The 16,879-nt window shown below is 45.7% G+C and overlaps 1 protein-coding gene across 1 annotated transcript; it reads right to left on the bottom strand.

Annotated features, from left to right (window-relative positions):
• Positions 1-912: 912 nt before the first annotated feature.
• On the bottom strand, positions 913-2,130 carry LOC112177469. The gene has a single exon (XM_024315759.1). The coding sequence runs from the start codon at positions 2,128-2,130 to the stop codon at positions 913-915; it is 1,218 nt and encodes a 405-aa protein (XP_024171527.1).
• Positions 2,131-16,879: the final 14,749 nt, after the last annotated feature.

Below are 16,879 nucleotides of genomic sequence, written 5' to 3' on the forward strand. Positions count from 1 at the left end.
ACCGCGAGATACAGTCAAAGAGTAGCACTTCCTCACAGCGGCCTGATCACCCCGGATCGTAGCAGTGTCGGCCGGGGTTGGTACTTTCATCATCAGCATGTGACCTGCAATGAAGGTTTTTAGACGCCAGAGTGCCGGCCGGCCCAGGATAGCATTATAGGACGAGACGCAGTCCACCACGATTAACTATGTTTTGATGGTTGAGCAATTCGGACTTTCGCCTATCGTGATCGATAGGTAATTTGATCCGAGTGGTTGTACGATATCTCCTGAAAAACTAATGAGGGGCTCATTATCCAGTGACAGCTTGGATCTTCCTCTGTTCAAAGCTTTGTATGCATCGCGAAATAATACGCTAACTGAGGCCCCGGTGTCCACGAGCACCCGGGACATTATATAATGGTCCATTTGGAGCGTGATTAGGAAGGCATCATCATGGGGCATCCTCAGATCGGCTTCCTCCTCCTGCAGGAATGTCACCGATGTCCATCCGGTGCCACCGTCTTGCTGCGGGGCCTTGTGGAAGTTGAAAACTTCCGGACGGCCGAAACTAGAATTTCGTTTCTTCCTCTGGGGGGGCAACTCTTTCGGGCCCCCACCGTGGATCGTGAAGATCTGGCCATACACGTCTACAGCTCCTATCTCCTTAGCAGGTAGGTATCGTTGAAGCTTGCCCCTCTGGATGAGGGACTCTATTGTATTTTTTAAAGCAACGCAGAGATTGGTATTGTGTCCAGCATCCTCATGATAAGTGCAGAATTTTCCGGTATCCTGCTGGGTAAGTTTACTCTTCGGGAATTTCCTTGGGGGTGGTCCCGGTATCTCATCCTTGTTTTCGTTCCAAATAGTCTCATATGAAGCGTTCAGGATTGTGAACACCTCATACCGGGGTGGTGGTGGTGTCCGTGGGGCCTACTGTGCCCTTGGCTCCCGGTGAGGGTGGGTGGTCCCGTAACTGTTAGACCTGGACGAGGACTCTTTGCTTCTTTTGTTGGAGGTATGGGGTGACCTGTCATGAATGTGGACCCACTCCCTCTTTCGTGGCTCATCCCTAGTCGTCGAGGCCGGTGTGGAAAATCTTAGCTCTGGTCTGGGGGTGTCCCCGTACGTTTCAAATTCGGCCTGGGCGTGTCTGATGGCAGTGGCCATCAGTTCGTCGTAGTTAGCTGGAGGATTATGGTTGATCCCGTAGAGAAATTCTCCGCGTCTCAAGCCCATCCTGAAAGCCAGCTCAGCCAGTTCCTTATTAAGGTCCCGGCACTTAGCGGTAGCCGCCTGCCATCGATTTACAAAAGACTTCAGCGTTTCATCTTCTCCCTGCTGGACCTTTAACAGGCCCTTTGGGGTGTGTATCCCATCAGTGCGTAAGATGAATCGAGCTACAAACTTGTCAGCTAACTCCTTAAAATTCCCTACAGAACCGACCGGCAGTTCGTAGAACCAACTCAAAGCCTCCCCTGACAAAGTCTCCTGGAACATAGTACAACACACTTCGTCCGTATATCCCTTGGCGCTTGTTTGCGATCTGAAAGCCTGTAGATGCTGGTAGGGGTCTCCAACTCCTGTATAGTCAATCTTCAGTGGTTTTGATGTATTCGCTCGAATGGCTCCTCTAACCTGTTGGGTGAAAGGGCCCGGGCGGTCTTCGTAAGTGGTCATAGCTCTCCAGGTGTCTCTATTTTCTGTGGCCTGTACCCTTGCCTGCAGGGCAAGCAAAGAGTTACTCATTTGCACAAGTAATGCAGTGTTTGCATCGGTTACCGGTGGGATATTGTGAACTGGCCGTGGTAGCGGTGGTGGTGGCAAATGCCTCAAGTTTTCTGGGAATAAGTCTACCGGTATCTGGATTATCCGTTGACCGCCCTCCGTAGAAGGTGATAGGGCGGTGCTGGGGTCTCCTGTTATCGGGGCAGCGTTCACGCCCGCTGCTAGCTGAGATGCTCTAGCCAGGGCCTGGGTGAGTGCCTCGTTGTGCTGTTGCCTCCTGTCCAGTGCTCGAGCCAGCGCTGTGTTTTCATCTTCCAAATCCTGCATTCTCTGTTGCGTAAGGCGGTTTGTTTCCCTATGGGTACCTTGTTGTTCCCGATAGATCCTGGATTGTTCCCTTAAGGCTGCGATCTCAGCTCGCATAGACTCCAACTCCGATACCGGAGTCACTTGATCTGGGACTATCGGGTCCAAGGATCAAAGACCATGCATTTCTTGAACACCTGGCGCTTCTGCTGATGAAGTTCCCGGAGAGAATATCAGTGCCCGGGCGACACTTCGACCCTCTCCTGTCACTTCTGGCTCATTCATGGTCTTACCCCTATCTGGCGCGCCAATGTTTCTGGTGGCTTTCTCCGGGTACCTCACACAGAATGCTATACCGTCTGGGGTACCGATCCAACTCCTAAATCCTGTATCAAGAACACGACGTTAGAGGGGTAAACCGTACCGGACGGTTTACGCCTCTCCGATGCCGGAGTGAGAAACTAATAGATGTGTATCAAGTAAATAGTGGACAAAGGAGTTATTACCTCTGAAAGGTGGTTGTGCTAATGTCTTTATATTCGAGCATAGGAAAGGAGTCTCCCCTATCCTCGATGTGGGACACAGGTTCTTCTGATGTCATATCAGCCCTTTTGTTGTGTATAGATGGGTTGTGATGGCCTTGCCCCGAGCCCTGGGTGCCCGGGGTGGCATCTCATGTGAGGCCCGCCATGGTGGGTCGTGAACCCGGCCCATGGTGTGGTACCTGGGAGTACCGATGGGGCTCAGCCGCTAGTGCTAAACTTAGTTGAGACTCCCCAGTATGTATAAGAACAGATGAAGAAAACAAAGTATACATGAGTAATGATTTTAGTGCTCGACAGTCTAAAGTTCATTGGGAGTATTAGCAACAATTTTTTAACTTCTGTTGCAATGAATTTCTCAGTTTGATATTATTGCTAGGGGATGCTGGGACCAAGGTTTCGATTATATTTACATACATGCATTTGTTCATTTCTTTCTCAATTTGCACAAGAGAAAACTGAGAATTAATATATCACATCTGTGTTTTTAATGTTAAACTGTGATTGATTTTGTATGCAGGTTTCACCTGCTACTACTATTATTGCTGCAACTGATTTATCTGTTGTGAAATAGGTGTGCAAGGTCGGTGTTTTTTCTTTTGGTCCGTATTGTTGATCTCCTACCTCTGTTTTTAGCTTTTCAGTATGTAATAGATTGGGACTTCCTAGGGACTTCCTATAATCTGAGATCGACATAGTAGAGGGTCAAATATTCAATCTTCTTTTGATTTTGTTAGTATAAGGAGTGACAAAATAATATGAGTTTGTTTTGGTGCCTGCAATTTAACAAAGTCAGATATCATAGTATGAATTGGTTTCTTTTGCCATTTTCTACCTACAATTTAACAAAGTCAGATATCATTTGGATAGGACAATAATTGGTAAAAGTATACTAGTGCAAGGATTTTACAAAGTCCTAGCAATAATTCCTGAGCATTAACTATGCCTTTTGTTTTAGTGGCAGCGACGATCCGAATTGTTCTACACCCAAAAGGATGTTGATGTTGTGAGGTCAGAGTGGGCTAAGTTTGTGATGAAGTACCATATTGCATAGTTGTGATGGTTGTTCAAGGCAGGGCTCTTATTTTGGTATTTTGATCACCTGCCTCCTGCTAGCTGGTTTTAGTTTTTGCTTTAGTTATAGGCATGGTTAATGCGCAGTTGAAGGCATTTTTGTTTTGGTATTTTGATGAGCCTCCTGCTAGCTAGTTTTAGTTTTTGCTTTAGTTATAGGCATGGTTAATGCAATGTGGACGCGTTTATGTTTTCCGGCTTTATGCAGTTATAGCCACTTAGGCAATGTTAATTCTTATGTAAATGTTGGGATGAATATTGCTGATGAATGAAATGGCTATTGGAATCAAGGATGTGTTCAATTGTACAGAATGTATGTCTTCTCTTATATCTCAGACAATTCAAAACCAACAGCAAACCATTGTCTAACAAATGAACATGATGAAAAAAGAAAGAAAAATATGTTGTCTGAATCATCTATCTACAATAGTTATTAAACATATTCAGTTGTCTAACAAGATATAACACAAAAAAATAATAATATGTTCTGTTGTCTGATTAAAACGAAGACCACAGAGAATTGAAAAGCTACAATTGTATGAATTGATCAACTAGTACAACATCTTGGGAGGCCATATGGTTGAAAAGAGACTTTAAGGATCCATGAAGCAAGAAAGCTGTAGTTCAATAAAATCTCAGACAACAGTTTATTTTAGGATGCAATAGTATGAAGCAATGATACACAATGGCTTTAATAGTTTTGCTCTTGTCTTGTTCAAAGTCAGTCAATAGTATTCAATTACTTTGCAGATGTACAAGCTTCCTTCAGACAACAGTTTTTTTACAAATCAATGTTCTCTAAATTTTGATTACACGTCCATATTCTTCTAGGGTCTGTCAACTGAAATTACTTTGCACAACAGTTAAGTTGCCAATTGCTATTGTTCTTCGTGGTATTCAAACAACAGACAATATAATAGTCGCTGTTGTAGTAAACTTTATCAGACGACAGTTTTTTGGTATTATTGCTGTTGTTCTTCGTGGTATTCAGACAACAGACAATATAGTAGTCGCTATTGTCGTAAACTTTATCAGACGACAGTTTTTTGGTATTGTCTGATTATGTATCAGACGGCATTGAGATAGACAACAGCAAACTCTATAATCAGACGACAGTGAAAACTGTCGTCTGATTGAAAAATTGGTGTAGTGAAATGTCATCTTCAACAGGTGCTACGACAAACTCCGGCGGAATAGAAAACTATTGCAGGATCATGAGCCATTGCTTAGCTTCTCCGGTGACGTCACACAGCCATCGGGCTTTGACTATATGTGACTGGTTATCGGCGCCAGTCCACGAACGGCGGAGATCCACGAAATTCATCATTGTGGACTGTTTAAGCTCATACAATGCCATCATCAGTCGACCGGCACTTAACAAACTCAAGTGCATCATCGCAGAGTACATGCTCCTCATGAAGTTCCCCACTCCCAATGGAACAGGCTGTGTGAGGGGAAGCCAACAACTGGCACTAGAGTCCCATTCCATAACCAAGGCACGATCAGCACACCGCCCAGAAATCTTAACATTGGGAAATCAGGCAGCGGCGCTAGATATCTTCGAAGACCCAGAGATGACAAGAAGAATGGCAAACTTTACCGCCAGGGGTTCACCCACCTCAACCTCCGATGTCTAACCCCAGAGGAGGTAAAGGTCATCTGGTAATGATACACGGTGGGGAATATGGAAACCACTAGGGCGCCAGATCCTTGGCCAATCGGACAATGCGACAAGGCTACTTTTGGCCTACGCTTGGAGATGACGCCATGAGGGTATCGAGATCTTGCCACGAATGTCAACAGTATGGTGATCTCCCACATGCCCCGGTGGAACCACTGTCGATCATCATTGGTCCATGGATTCACTCCACGTGGGGCTTGGACTTAATGGGAAAATTCCAAACCGCCATGGGCCAGTTCAAATACATCATTGTTGCCATCGACTATAACAGCAAGTGGATAGAGGCGGAGCTACTGACGGAAATCACCACCGCCAAGGTAACTCACTTCCTCTGGAAGAACATATATTACCGCTATGGTGTCCCCCACACAATCATCACAGATAACGGCACACAGTTCAACAACAAGGAACTCATATCTTTCACCATTAGCCTGGGCACCCGGATGAGTTTCGCATCTATCGCCCACCCCCAAACCAACGGCTAGGTCGAAGCAACAAACAAGATAATCAAGAAACTGCTAAAAAAGAAACTCGACGACGCCAAGGGTTTATGGGCGGAGAAGCTTCCGGAAGTTCTGTGGGCCATCAGAACTACCCCAACTTCCGCCACTAGTGAAACACCATTCTGCATGATGTTCGGAACTGAGCCCGTCCTACCCATTAAGGTAACTCAACCTATCGCTAGGGTCAAAGGCTACTGCCCCGAGACCAACAGCGAGGGTGTCAACCTCGAAAGAGACTCCTAGAGGAAAAACGACACAAGGCCCATTTGCACAATTTGCAAAACAAGCAGCGGGTATCGTGTTTCTACAACGCCAGGGTCAAAACTCGGAACCTCAAACTGGGGGACTGGATGAAGGAAGTCATTCCACCGCCAACAACACTCCGCCCAACTTGGGAGGGTCCATACAAAATTGTGAAGTCGCTAGCCCCGGAACCTTCTACGGGATGGACAAGCATGGCGTCACAAAGACCCACCCTTGGAATACCGAACACCTTCGGTATTACTACAAGTAAACATCCCGCTACCCTAGAGCATCTTGACTTAGCTAAATTTTCGACACAATATTTAGCTAAGGGAAGCTACCCAACGGGTACAACCCCGCTTTTTGTAAAACGCTAACATATCAGCTATCAATGAAGCGAGGAATTATTCAAACCATTGTTTCCAAGTCCAAGCACAAGAATTAAAGGGCAACGCCAACAAAGTTCAGCGGACTACGTCTGCTACACCATGCACTTGGAACAATTTTAATCCCTTTAATGTTTCATTGAGTCACAAAACAGCAGTCAAAACTCTAGCGGTCCACAATTATGCAAACAATACAATCGATAAACACTTTCATCTCATAAGCAAAATACCAATTTCATTTTAGGGGTTGGGACTCCCCGCCCAAGAATATTGTTGAGTTACAAAAGGCCTTAGAGGCGCAAAAAAAAAAAAAAACAAAAAACAAAACAAAGACAAAGGCCTCAGCTGCACTACTTCTGGCTGTGGAGCTATCTTCATAGATGAGGGGCATCAGCGGCAGTCTAGCCCTCCGGCGGTGATTGTTGCTCGGACTGACAGCTTGTCTAATCGGACCCACGAGCGGTAGGACTCGGCGTTATAATCGTACCATCCGCTCGGGTGTGGGCGGCCAGAAAGCTAGCACGGGAGACCTCGGACTGTGTAGGAGGCGGGGTCTGCTGAGAGTCGTCCGCCTGACGCACACCACTCTCCCCGCTACCTGAACGGGCACCCTCAACCTCTGCGCGAATCACACCCTACATGGGCGGTGCGTTCTGACTTGACGACCCAACGGGCTAGGACGCCTTGACCCAGTCAATGGCGCCCTTTTGCTTCAGCAGCTCCACGTTGGCAATAGCACTAGCCTTTGCCACCTCAGTCAACGCTTTCTTATACTCCGCCGACTGCTTAAACGCCTCAATAGTGGCAGACACCGCACGATTCCCCTCCGCTCTCAGACGAGCAACTTCATCCTCCAGCCTCTTTACCTCAGTAGACTTAGCAGCAGAATCTCGCTGAAGGATCTCAACTTTCTTCACCTTTGCTGCCACTTGATCCTTCAGCAGGGTTATGTCTTGCTCTAGATTGGAAACGTGGTCATTCCGCTCCACGTCCTGCTCAACGGCGACAGACAGCTTGCGGTGGGCCTCAGCGGCATCACATTCTGCCTTGGTCAGGCGCCGCTCCGCATCAGCCAACCTGTCCTTGGCCTCCGCCAGCTCCCTCTGGAGACCCTTGATCTCCTCCCTGAGCTGCCGCTCCACCCAGGGCTGCTTTGAGGCTGCCAAGAACATCTCATGTAGCCCAACGGACAGGTGCCCGAAGGCCGAGCTGTAGGGCGACTGATCAATGGCAATTGAGCGCACGATTCCCTCCAACCCGCCGAAACCCAGCCGCTCGCAGAGGTGGAAGATAAACTGCTACTCAGGCTCCGTCAGGAATTCAGCATATGCAGCAAACGAGTCAAGGTCACTCGTCTGCACCTCCGGCCCAGCGGTGACAGTCGCCTTCGAGCGGGCCTGCCTTGCCTTCTCCAGCTGGCGGACCCCAATGGTCTCCACATCAGCCGCATCATCCTCGTCGACCGGATTATTTTGTCACCGCTTCCCTTGGGATACCAAATGTGTCACACCAGTGGCGACGGGAAGCGCTCCCATCTGCAGCTCCAGCCCCACAATAGTCACTGGCTCCATTGTGGGCACCACCCTCTCCTTCTGGAATCCACTCCTAATGGCCGGCACCCTCTCTTTCTGCTGCACTGGAGCAGCAGGGACATTGCTTCTGCCAGCTCCCGCCTGCACCACGGGCGAGCCGTCGGGGCTGAGGTGTGAATGATGCGGCATCGACAACACCACAGGAACCTCATATGGGCTCAACGCCAATGTCTGAGGGTAGACGATAGTCTGTTGAGCCTCTAGCCCAGAGGCGTATATGCTCTCTAAGAAGTTGTTGATCTCGGCACGGTCCATGGCTTTTTCGAACGCCTCGCGACTCACTTTGTTACCCGATGGAGAGTCTATACAAAAACAACAGGTTAGCTTGACGACAATCGAACTAGGGCACACATCAACAGAAGGTACTTACCAAGGGTTCGTATCAATTGCAGATCGACCAACAGCTCCCAGCGGGTAATAGGCGGAGATTAGCAAATTGCGGTTCTGCCAGCAGCCCCAGATCCTTGCGAAGCGGCACTCTTCTTTGGGTGTCAGGCTATGGCGTAGGCCCGCTACACAAAAAAAAAAAACAAAAAACAAAACAAAGTGGTCATTACAACAGGGAATTATTACGCAACAAAAATCAACTCTAAACGGTGGTAGACCGACAACCTCAGATAGGTTGGAATTCCGACTTAATTCTGAAGGTCGGCTCTCCATCGTTGGACCCTGCCTGATATTCCCATCCAGTGGTGGCAACACAGAAGGTCCCCCGCCAAGGTGACATGGAATCCTTCAAATTCTCGATTAGCTTGGGTGCCCCCTGGCAGCTACTCAGATTCACTTGCCCGCTGCATCCTTGCCGCTTCACGTACACCAACTCGTAGAAGTGCAGCACCTCAGCCACGGTTGGGCCCTCGCAACCGGACAGGCGCCATAGCAAATTGAGCGCCATAGCGAGTTGAGCGCCATCAGCAACCGCCACATGTTAGGGAAAATCTGCCCAAAAGCGAGGACAAATTCGCAAACCAAAATCTGGAGATTTGGCAGTAGCGGGAATGTCACTCCCTGGCAGAAGATCGCCTCATGCACGGCGGCGTGACCGGCTGGCAAGACCTACGCTCTCTCATCCTTCAGTGGCGGTCGCAGCTTCACAACACCTGGCAGGCAGAACACCCACTTCACACGGTCGACGGGGGCTACCGTTATCGGCCTTCCCGCCTCGTCAACCGTTGTACCGTCGCGGAGAACCCAGGCTGACTCAACCTCTTCCCCGCCAGCCTCTCTCACCCCATCAGCGGAGCCGCTAGCGGCGCTATTACTCGCCAACCTATCCTCCCGTCTTTTGGGAGTAGCGGCATCCTCTCCTGCCCTAAAACTCTCAGGACGACCAGCACGACCCATGGTAACTTCCCAGGGTATGGTCTGTTGCGGTGCAATATCTAGCGGTTCAGACCAGGAGGTTCCTGCATGGGCAGACGGACATAACGAATCAATAAACACTCTATCTGCCACGTTCAGTGACTCATCAGACCTGGAATCCTCACCGCTTGAAATCTCTATAACGCTAGCCATCCTAAAACCCAAACCAGTCAGTTCGCACAAGATCTAGACTATCCCTTTATCACTTACATCCAGGAGCATCAAGAACAATTGCCCAGCACATACCAAAACAAGAACAGAAAACACCCATATACTCAACCCAGATTCGACCATCCAGCAAACCCCTAAACCCCAACTCTCTACCAAACACCAAAACCCATCCCCAAAACTCGCTTTACACCCTCATAGCACACCGGGGAGGAACAGAGTACCCTAAATCAGAAAAAAAAAAAACCCAGAAACCGACAAAAGCAAACACATAAATCCAATAAAACAGGGATGGGATTCAGAATACCAACCTCAAAGATGAAGACTTTAGCGTGACCGAAGAAGCTTCTCTTCACTGCAGGAGATCTTCATGCTTCAAAGATCGACAACTTCACTGAATCGTAGCAGTCTTCTTCTCGAAACGCAAAAAACCAAGCTTGAAGACGACGATACTAGTTCAAGATGCAAAGTGCCAAAACACAAGGTAACCCTCTCTTTTATGTCAACATTAAACTAATCTACGCCGTCCGCTGGAAAAACGACATCGCACCACAACCGTAGACGTGCCCCACAAACACACTTACTCTCCGGAATAACCGAGGCGATGCCTAGGTTACAAAATCAATAATTACTCGCATTAATGACGAGATGACGGGCGTGGTGAAGAGACGTTATCGCACACGCTAATCTAATACATGTAGGCCACGTGTCGGGCACCATCACACGAAGCGTCTGTCCAAGGTAACCATCGAAAAGGAAAATCGTCAATCATCGAAGCACTCAGCGAGATAGTCTCTACTAAGCCCAACTCCGCTAGTGGAACTTCTCTTTCCATCTTGCAAGCGAGATAGTCTCTGCTAAGCGCAACTCCGCTAGAGGAACTTCTCTCTTTCCATCTTGCAAGCAAGATAGTCTCCGCTAAGCGCAACTCCGCTAAGCTCAACTCCGCTAAGCGCAACTCCGCTAGCTGAACTTCTCTCTTTCCATCTTGCAAGCGAGATAGTCTCCGCTGAGCGCAACTCCGCTAGCAGAACTTCTCACTTTTCATCTTCCAAGCGAGCTAGTCTCTGGTAAGGACAACTCCGCTAGCGAGACTTCTCCCTCAACACCTGGGAAGACCGTCACAGCTGACCGCAACGCCATGCACCAGGCTACTGCCAAGCAGGTCCTCGCGACATTACCGGCCACTTATCATCAGCGGAGGGACTTCCGCCAGCGGCGATTCCCTAGGCAACGCCTCACTTTGATAACCACCGCAATGCGACGTTGCAGTCAAAACATGGTCCTCTGGGACACGTAGGGGGATGCGTCAACAGTCTTCGACGGCCCTGATCAGGCATGTTGACCCCCGCCACTTGGGTATCAAAGATTGGGTTCGCTACCCAACACTCTCTGCTCAGCGCAACTCCCCTTGATAAACAATATACCTGCCAAACGGAGGTCTATCTTAGTCGGGAGTGGGGGACTCCCTATGGGGCCTAGAAGGGGCCCACCCGGAAGGGTATAAAGTGTTTGCTCAGTAAGTCCATGGTTGACAATGCACTGACGCTAATTATGCTTTTGCAAGACTGGTGGAAGAAACGCTTCGAAACGCTAGGCAACTCCCAACCAAGATTGCCCTCCTTGACTGGGGACTTGGGGGACTTGTACTTACATAGGCAGTTGCAAGCATAATTAGCTATAATGAGTCACGCTCATGCTACCGCTAGAGGTACCAACTCCTGCCAAATGAGTGACCTACAGGAAAACAGCCAAGCAGGCTACCGCCTGAACCTCGGCTTGCCCCCAGATCACCGCTGAAGTGCCGCCACGCGCCGCGCCAAGACAGCATCAGAAGCTTCAGAAGCTAGGGACTGAAGCATGTCAGTCCCACATCGAAAACATGAAAAAGATCAGCTCCTTTTTCACCTATAAAAGGTTCTCTCTTCTCTCCTCATTGATTACGCATTTAATACTTACCTACTGTTACTTTGTCAACACAAATACATTGACTAACTTAGCCATCGGAGAAGAGAAGACCACCCAGTGCGGTCTCCCTTTGACACCCTCTGTATTTCACTTGACAGATAGCTGAAGCTCTAAAGAGTATCACAGATAACGGTCCGCCCATCGGACCAGCGTTAGCAAAGGTTTAGCTACCGCTGAACTTTAAACATTAACAATCATACTCGGCGCCATTCACACATATACATCAACATGTATCATGCACCTCATACATTCATATATGCCAATGCATATCAATGCAACTCACATACATTGCCCAATACAACAAGCATTTTACATATGCGTGCTTTGTCTTTGTTGTGCATGATAACGAGTCTCTTCTTGCTTAAGGAGTTCGGGAACTTGTAGGGGCTAGGGGCCTCTCGAACATTACTTATTCTTGATGACATCATGTGTATAACTCCCCAACCAAGAAGCTCATCTTACTTGGGGACTTCGGGGACTTGTACATACCTCCACTATTATGGAGGATTTGCTATGTTACCAAGCATATGTAACACCCTCTTTAGTGGGACCCAACCGCTACTTGCATCTCGTACCTCGACATTCAAGATATGTCACCGTAGTTGGAAGTGGCCAATATCTTGCCGGGGATGTGGCTTCCCGGCCTTGCCAAGTTGCCTTCATAATAAGCCTTTCTACACTAGAATAGTGGGTCCTCACACTTAGAACCCATCCCATTATAACTCATGTAATCCCCTTGGTCCGCAAGGCCCAACACATAGTTAAACATTCAAGTGGACGTAGTCTCCCGCTAAGGCGGGAGACAAACCACTATACATCTTGTGTCACATTTTCTCTCTCTCTCTCTCTCTCTCTCTCTCTCTCTCTCTCTCTCTTTCTTTCTTTTACGTTAATTAGAGTCTTCGCTTTCTAAACATTAACAGCAATATATCCCTAACAGCCATACACACATCATGTTCAACCACATTCCAAAATTTTTGAAAGAAGCAAGGCGACATACCATCTAGTCTGGGGGATTTGGAAGGATGCATTTGGAACAAGGCCTTCTTAATTTCAGAATCGGTATAAGGAGCCAGAAGATCCCTATTCATCTCCTCAGTAACTTTAGATTGCATGGAGTCAAGAATGGTCTCTAAGGCTGTACTATCAACTGTCTCCTAGTGGAAAATATTGTCATAGTAGTTAATGAGAATGTCAGCCACCTCATTCGATTAAGAGGTCCACTGTTCATGACCATTAAGCAAGCCCTTCACTCAGTTCCTGCAGTGCCGGTTAGACTCCCTTCTGTTAAAGAAAGAAGTATTTCGATCACCTTCACGTAACCATTGGATCTCGAAACACTGCCGCCAGTAGGTTTCATTAAGAGTTAGCAGCTCATTCAAGTGAAGCTGCAATGTCTTCTGTTCATCAAAGTGGGATACCTCAAAATCTTTCCTCATCAGGTCATCTAACTTCCCCTGTATAAGTTTCATCTCAGTTCTCCTCTACTGAAACACACCATAGTGCCACCGCTGCAAAAGCCTACCAATCTGCTTGATTTTTCTAACCTAGCCCATGAACTCACTAGTTACTGAAGTGATCCAACCTTGTTCAATGACATTAATAAGGTCATCATGCTGCAACCACATTTCTTCAAAACGAAATTTCTTCGGGGTCCTAGAAGAGTGCAACGGTTCTGGAACCACTTCAATTAACAAAGGACGATGATCAGATCTACTTAAGGGCAATGTGATAACTCGAGAAAAGGGGTATAAGGTTCTCCATTGAACATTCGGACAAGCCCTATCAAGTCTCTCTTTGGTGAGACGATTAGACCAAGTGTAGCGAGAACCCACAAATCCCATATCCATCAAATCACAATCCACTATGGCTTGTTTAAAACTGTTCATTTGGGCTACATTCCGTGGAGGATCTCCAGATTTGTCAACAAGGCAAAGGGATTTCATTAAAATCACCAGCGACTATCCATGGCATATTAACCTGAGCAGCTAGGGTTCGCAGAAGATTCCATGTAATCATACAATCTGCAGCAATGGCTATTCCATACACTCCTGTGAAGCGAAACGCTCCTGCTAATCCAATAGCACCGACCTCCACGTCAATATGATTAGTGGAGTAATTTCAAAGTCGTACTGGAATTTCATTTCGCCATAACAACCCAAGTCCACGACAATCGTCACTACAAGGAGAGCAGATGAAGCCATCAAACCCTAGATTTCTCTGGACATCAAAGATGAGATCAGGGGAAGCTAGGGTTTTTGAGAGAAAAATAATACTCGGGTTCTTGTGTCGAACCAAATTGACCAGAGCATCTTGAGTTTTGGTGTTATTGAGTCCCCTACAATTCCATACCAGGATCTTGAAGGCTAACATAATCAGTCGGCAGAGATTGTCGTCTGAGAAGGAGATCCAAAGCTGACGACAACCAGGGTTTGCTAGGGTCAAGAGGGAGAACTCTCTCTTGTTTTCGCTTATCAAGAATACGAAGAATGTTAGAAGATTTCATAAATCGAATTATGACGATTCTTATGATGATTTTTATCGAATAAACTGAGTATTAAATTATTGAGAAATTACTTTTGGAAAGTGGACGAGTTAAGAAAATTATAAGTGAATTAATGAAAAACTGATGTACTTACATGAGCATTTGTCTAAAGCATAATTATCTATATATAATTAGTCACGCACATGCTACCGCCAGCAATTCCAATAACTATCAAGGGTGCGTGTAACCTGCAGAAATATCACCGGACAGGCTATCCCCTGAGCTCAGGCTCAACCCAAGATCGCCGCTAACGTGCCGCGCCAATGTCACCTTGCTGAAGTATCAGAAGCTGGGAATAAAAGCATATCAGTCCCACATTGAAAGCAAGGAAGAGATCAGTCTCTTCCTCACCTATAAAAGGTTCACTCATCTCTCCTCATTAAATACACATTTACTACTTACCTAACGTTATTCTGTCAAACACAAATACATTGACTAACTTAGGCATCGGAGTAGAGAAGACTACCAACAGCGGTCTCCCTCTGATTCCTTGTGTATTTTATTTGACAGATAACGGAAACAACAAGAGCATCACAAGTAGCGGTCCATTTCAGACATTAACAAATGAATTATAAGAGGTAAATTACAAAAGATGATAATGGAAGTGCATGTATGTGTAAGAATTTGGTTACAGGCTTATCATTAGTGATAATTAACATGAGCCAAGAAGGCCCGACCTCTAAAGCTACTAAGAAAAACTCCCATTTCCCGGGCTACATGATGAGAAAAACGTTGAGATCAAATTAAGAAAGCCTAATCTTCATTTTTGGTAAGGGTATTCAAATTTGTGTGCGCTACCTTTCAAAAGGGAGCCTTTTAAGTTGCCAAGTCTAATAACATGTCAGGTTTGGAATTTGTGAGTTGGAGTACTGCTTTATTCACTAGCTAGTGTGCATAAAATACAGTAGCTAGTATTTTCTCCACCCTTGTTTGTTTATGCTTGTGACTTCTATTTTGGAATAAATTATGTTGCTGATTGGAGACTGCAGAATTTTGCTCATTTCTTCTTTGCTGATATTCCATTTTGTGTACTGCCGCTACTCTATCTTCTAGAATTCATAAATCATATAACAAGTAACCATACAATCGTAGTCAATCACTATGTCAATAAACTCATCAGACGACAGAGCTCAGACGACAGAATGATTGTTTTCTGTTGTCTGAATAATTTTAACGACAGAATGAAAAAAGTCTGTTGTCTGAATATAGTGTATATCATGGTAAATTAGGTTTTTGAAAAAGGTTTTGTTTCAGACAACAGATTTCTGTTGTGCATTAAACTGAGATTGATTTAATTTTGGTTGTTTGAGTTTTTTTTTTCTTTCTGAAAGGAGCTGTTTATAAAAGGCTGTATTTCAGACAACAGATTTCTGTTGTGCAATGAAGTGAGATTGATTTAGTTTTGGTTGTTCACTTGTTTGGGTTTTTTTTTCCCCTTCCTTTGAGTTTGGTTTTTTGGCACAACGTGAAGACATATTCGTCTAACACTTAAGATATTTTGGCCCGACAAATTTGTCAAACTGATAGAAACCTAGAAACAGTCTCTTAGCTCGCTTTCGCTCTCAAGCCAATCTTTTCCCTCGCTCTAGTACACAACAGAAATCTTTGAACTGAAAACCCAATCCAACATCAATCTCGATCTATTCATGGTAGCTTGAATCTTAGCCATCTTCTTGTTGCCCTTCTTTGCAGACTCCTCTTCGATAAGCTTGACGAGCTTCCAACTGTTCTGTTCAATGAATCAACCCTAAGTATTCATCTCACTTTGCCTAGGAGGCAACACAAGCGGTTTAGGCTGAGGCTGTTATCTCTTGAATCCAACAGCTGAAGAGAAAAGTTCAAGGGCAACCCACTGATTACTACCACTTCTCCACTCACGAAGAGATGGGTATTCAATCTCTCTCATTCTTTCACTTTTTCCTTTATTTCTATATATTTGCAAGGTCTCAGCTTCTTGGTGTTTTCCAGATCTAGATGAATTTGTACATGAAGAGATGGGTTGAATCCAAAAGCTAAAGAAAAGTTCAAGGGCAAGCCCACTGATTCCTACCACTTCTCCACTCACAAAGATATGGGTATTCAATCTCTCACTCATTCTTTCACTTTTTCCTCTATTTCTATATATTTGCAAGGTCTCAGCTTCTTGATGTTTTCCAGATGTAAATGAATTTGTACATGTTTTGCACATTCCGATTTTGAATTTGGGGTTCAGTTGAAGATTCAAAGCTAGGTGGTTCAAAAAAACATAAAAGGTAATTTTACTCCTACTTTTTTTCTCTTGCTTTACTGGTAGTGGCAGTATGGCTTTCCCTCTGCGGTCCTCACTCTTTCCTCATCTATGTAATGAAATTGTTAACTTAAATTATCAGTGATATAGTTTTATCCATGTCTTTGCTCTGTTTTTTAATTTATTTGTTTTGTTTTTATTTATTTATTTCTTTGATCACTAAGTCATGTGTTTGCTCAATAACTGGGATAGTTTGCAAATGTTTCATGCACCAGCTGCAGTTTGAGGGCATTGCTACTTGTAGTTATAGAACAGTAGTCTGAGATTGAAAATTGAAATACAAATTACTTCTTTAGTGATGAAGTTAGTTAACATTGATTTGTGGAGGTCGTATTTACGTTTATATGCAGTGTAGCTATATTAAGTAGATTCTTCAAAGTAGTGGCTTAAGCTGTTTGGGTAGTTCTATGTGTGATAAAAGAAGGAAGTAAACATATTTCATATAATTGGCTCTATGGAGCGGGGAGTGTTTGAGTGTTACTATTTGTAATATAATCTTATTATGGCATCCAAAT

This window comes from Rosa chinensis, chromosome 7, assembly GCF_002994745.2.
Source record: "Rosa chinensis cultivar Old Blush chromosome 7, RchiOBHm-V2, whole genome shotgun sequence".
NCBI classification, from domain to species: Eukaryota; Viridiplantae; Streptophyta; class Magnoliopsida; order Rosales; family Rosaceae; genus Rosa; species Rosa chinensis.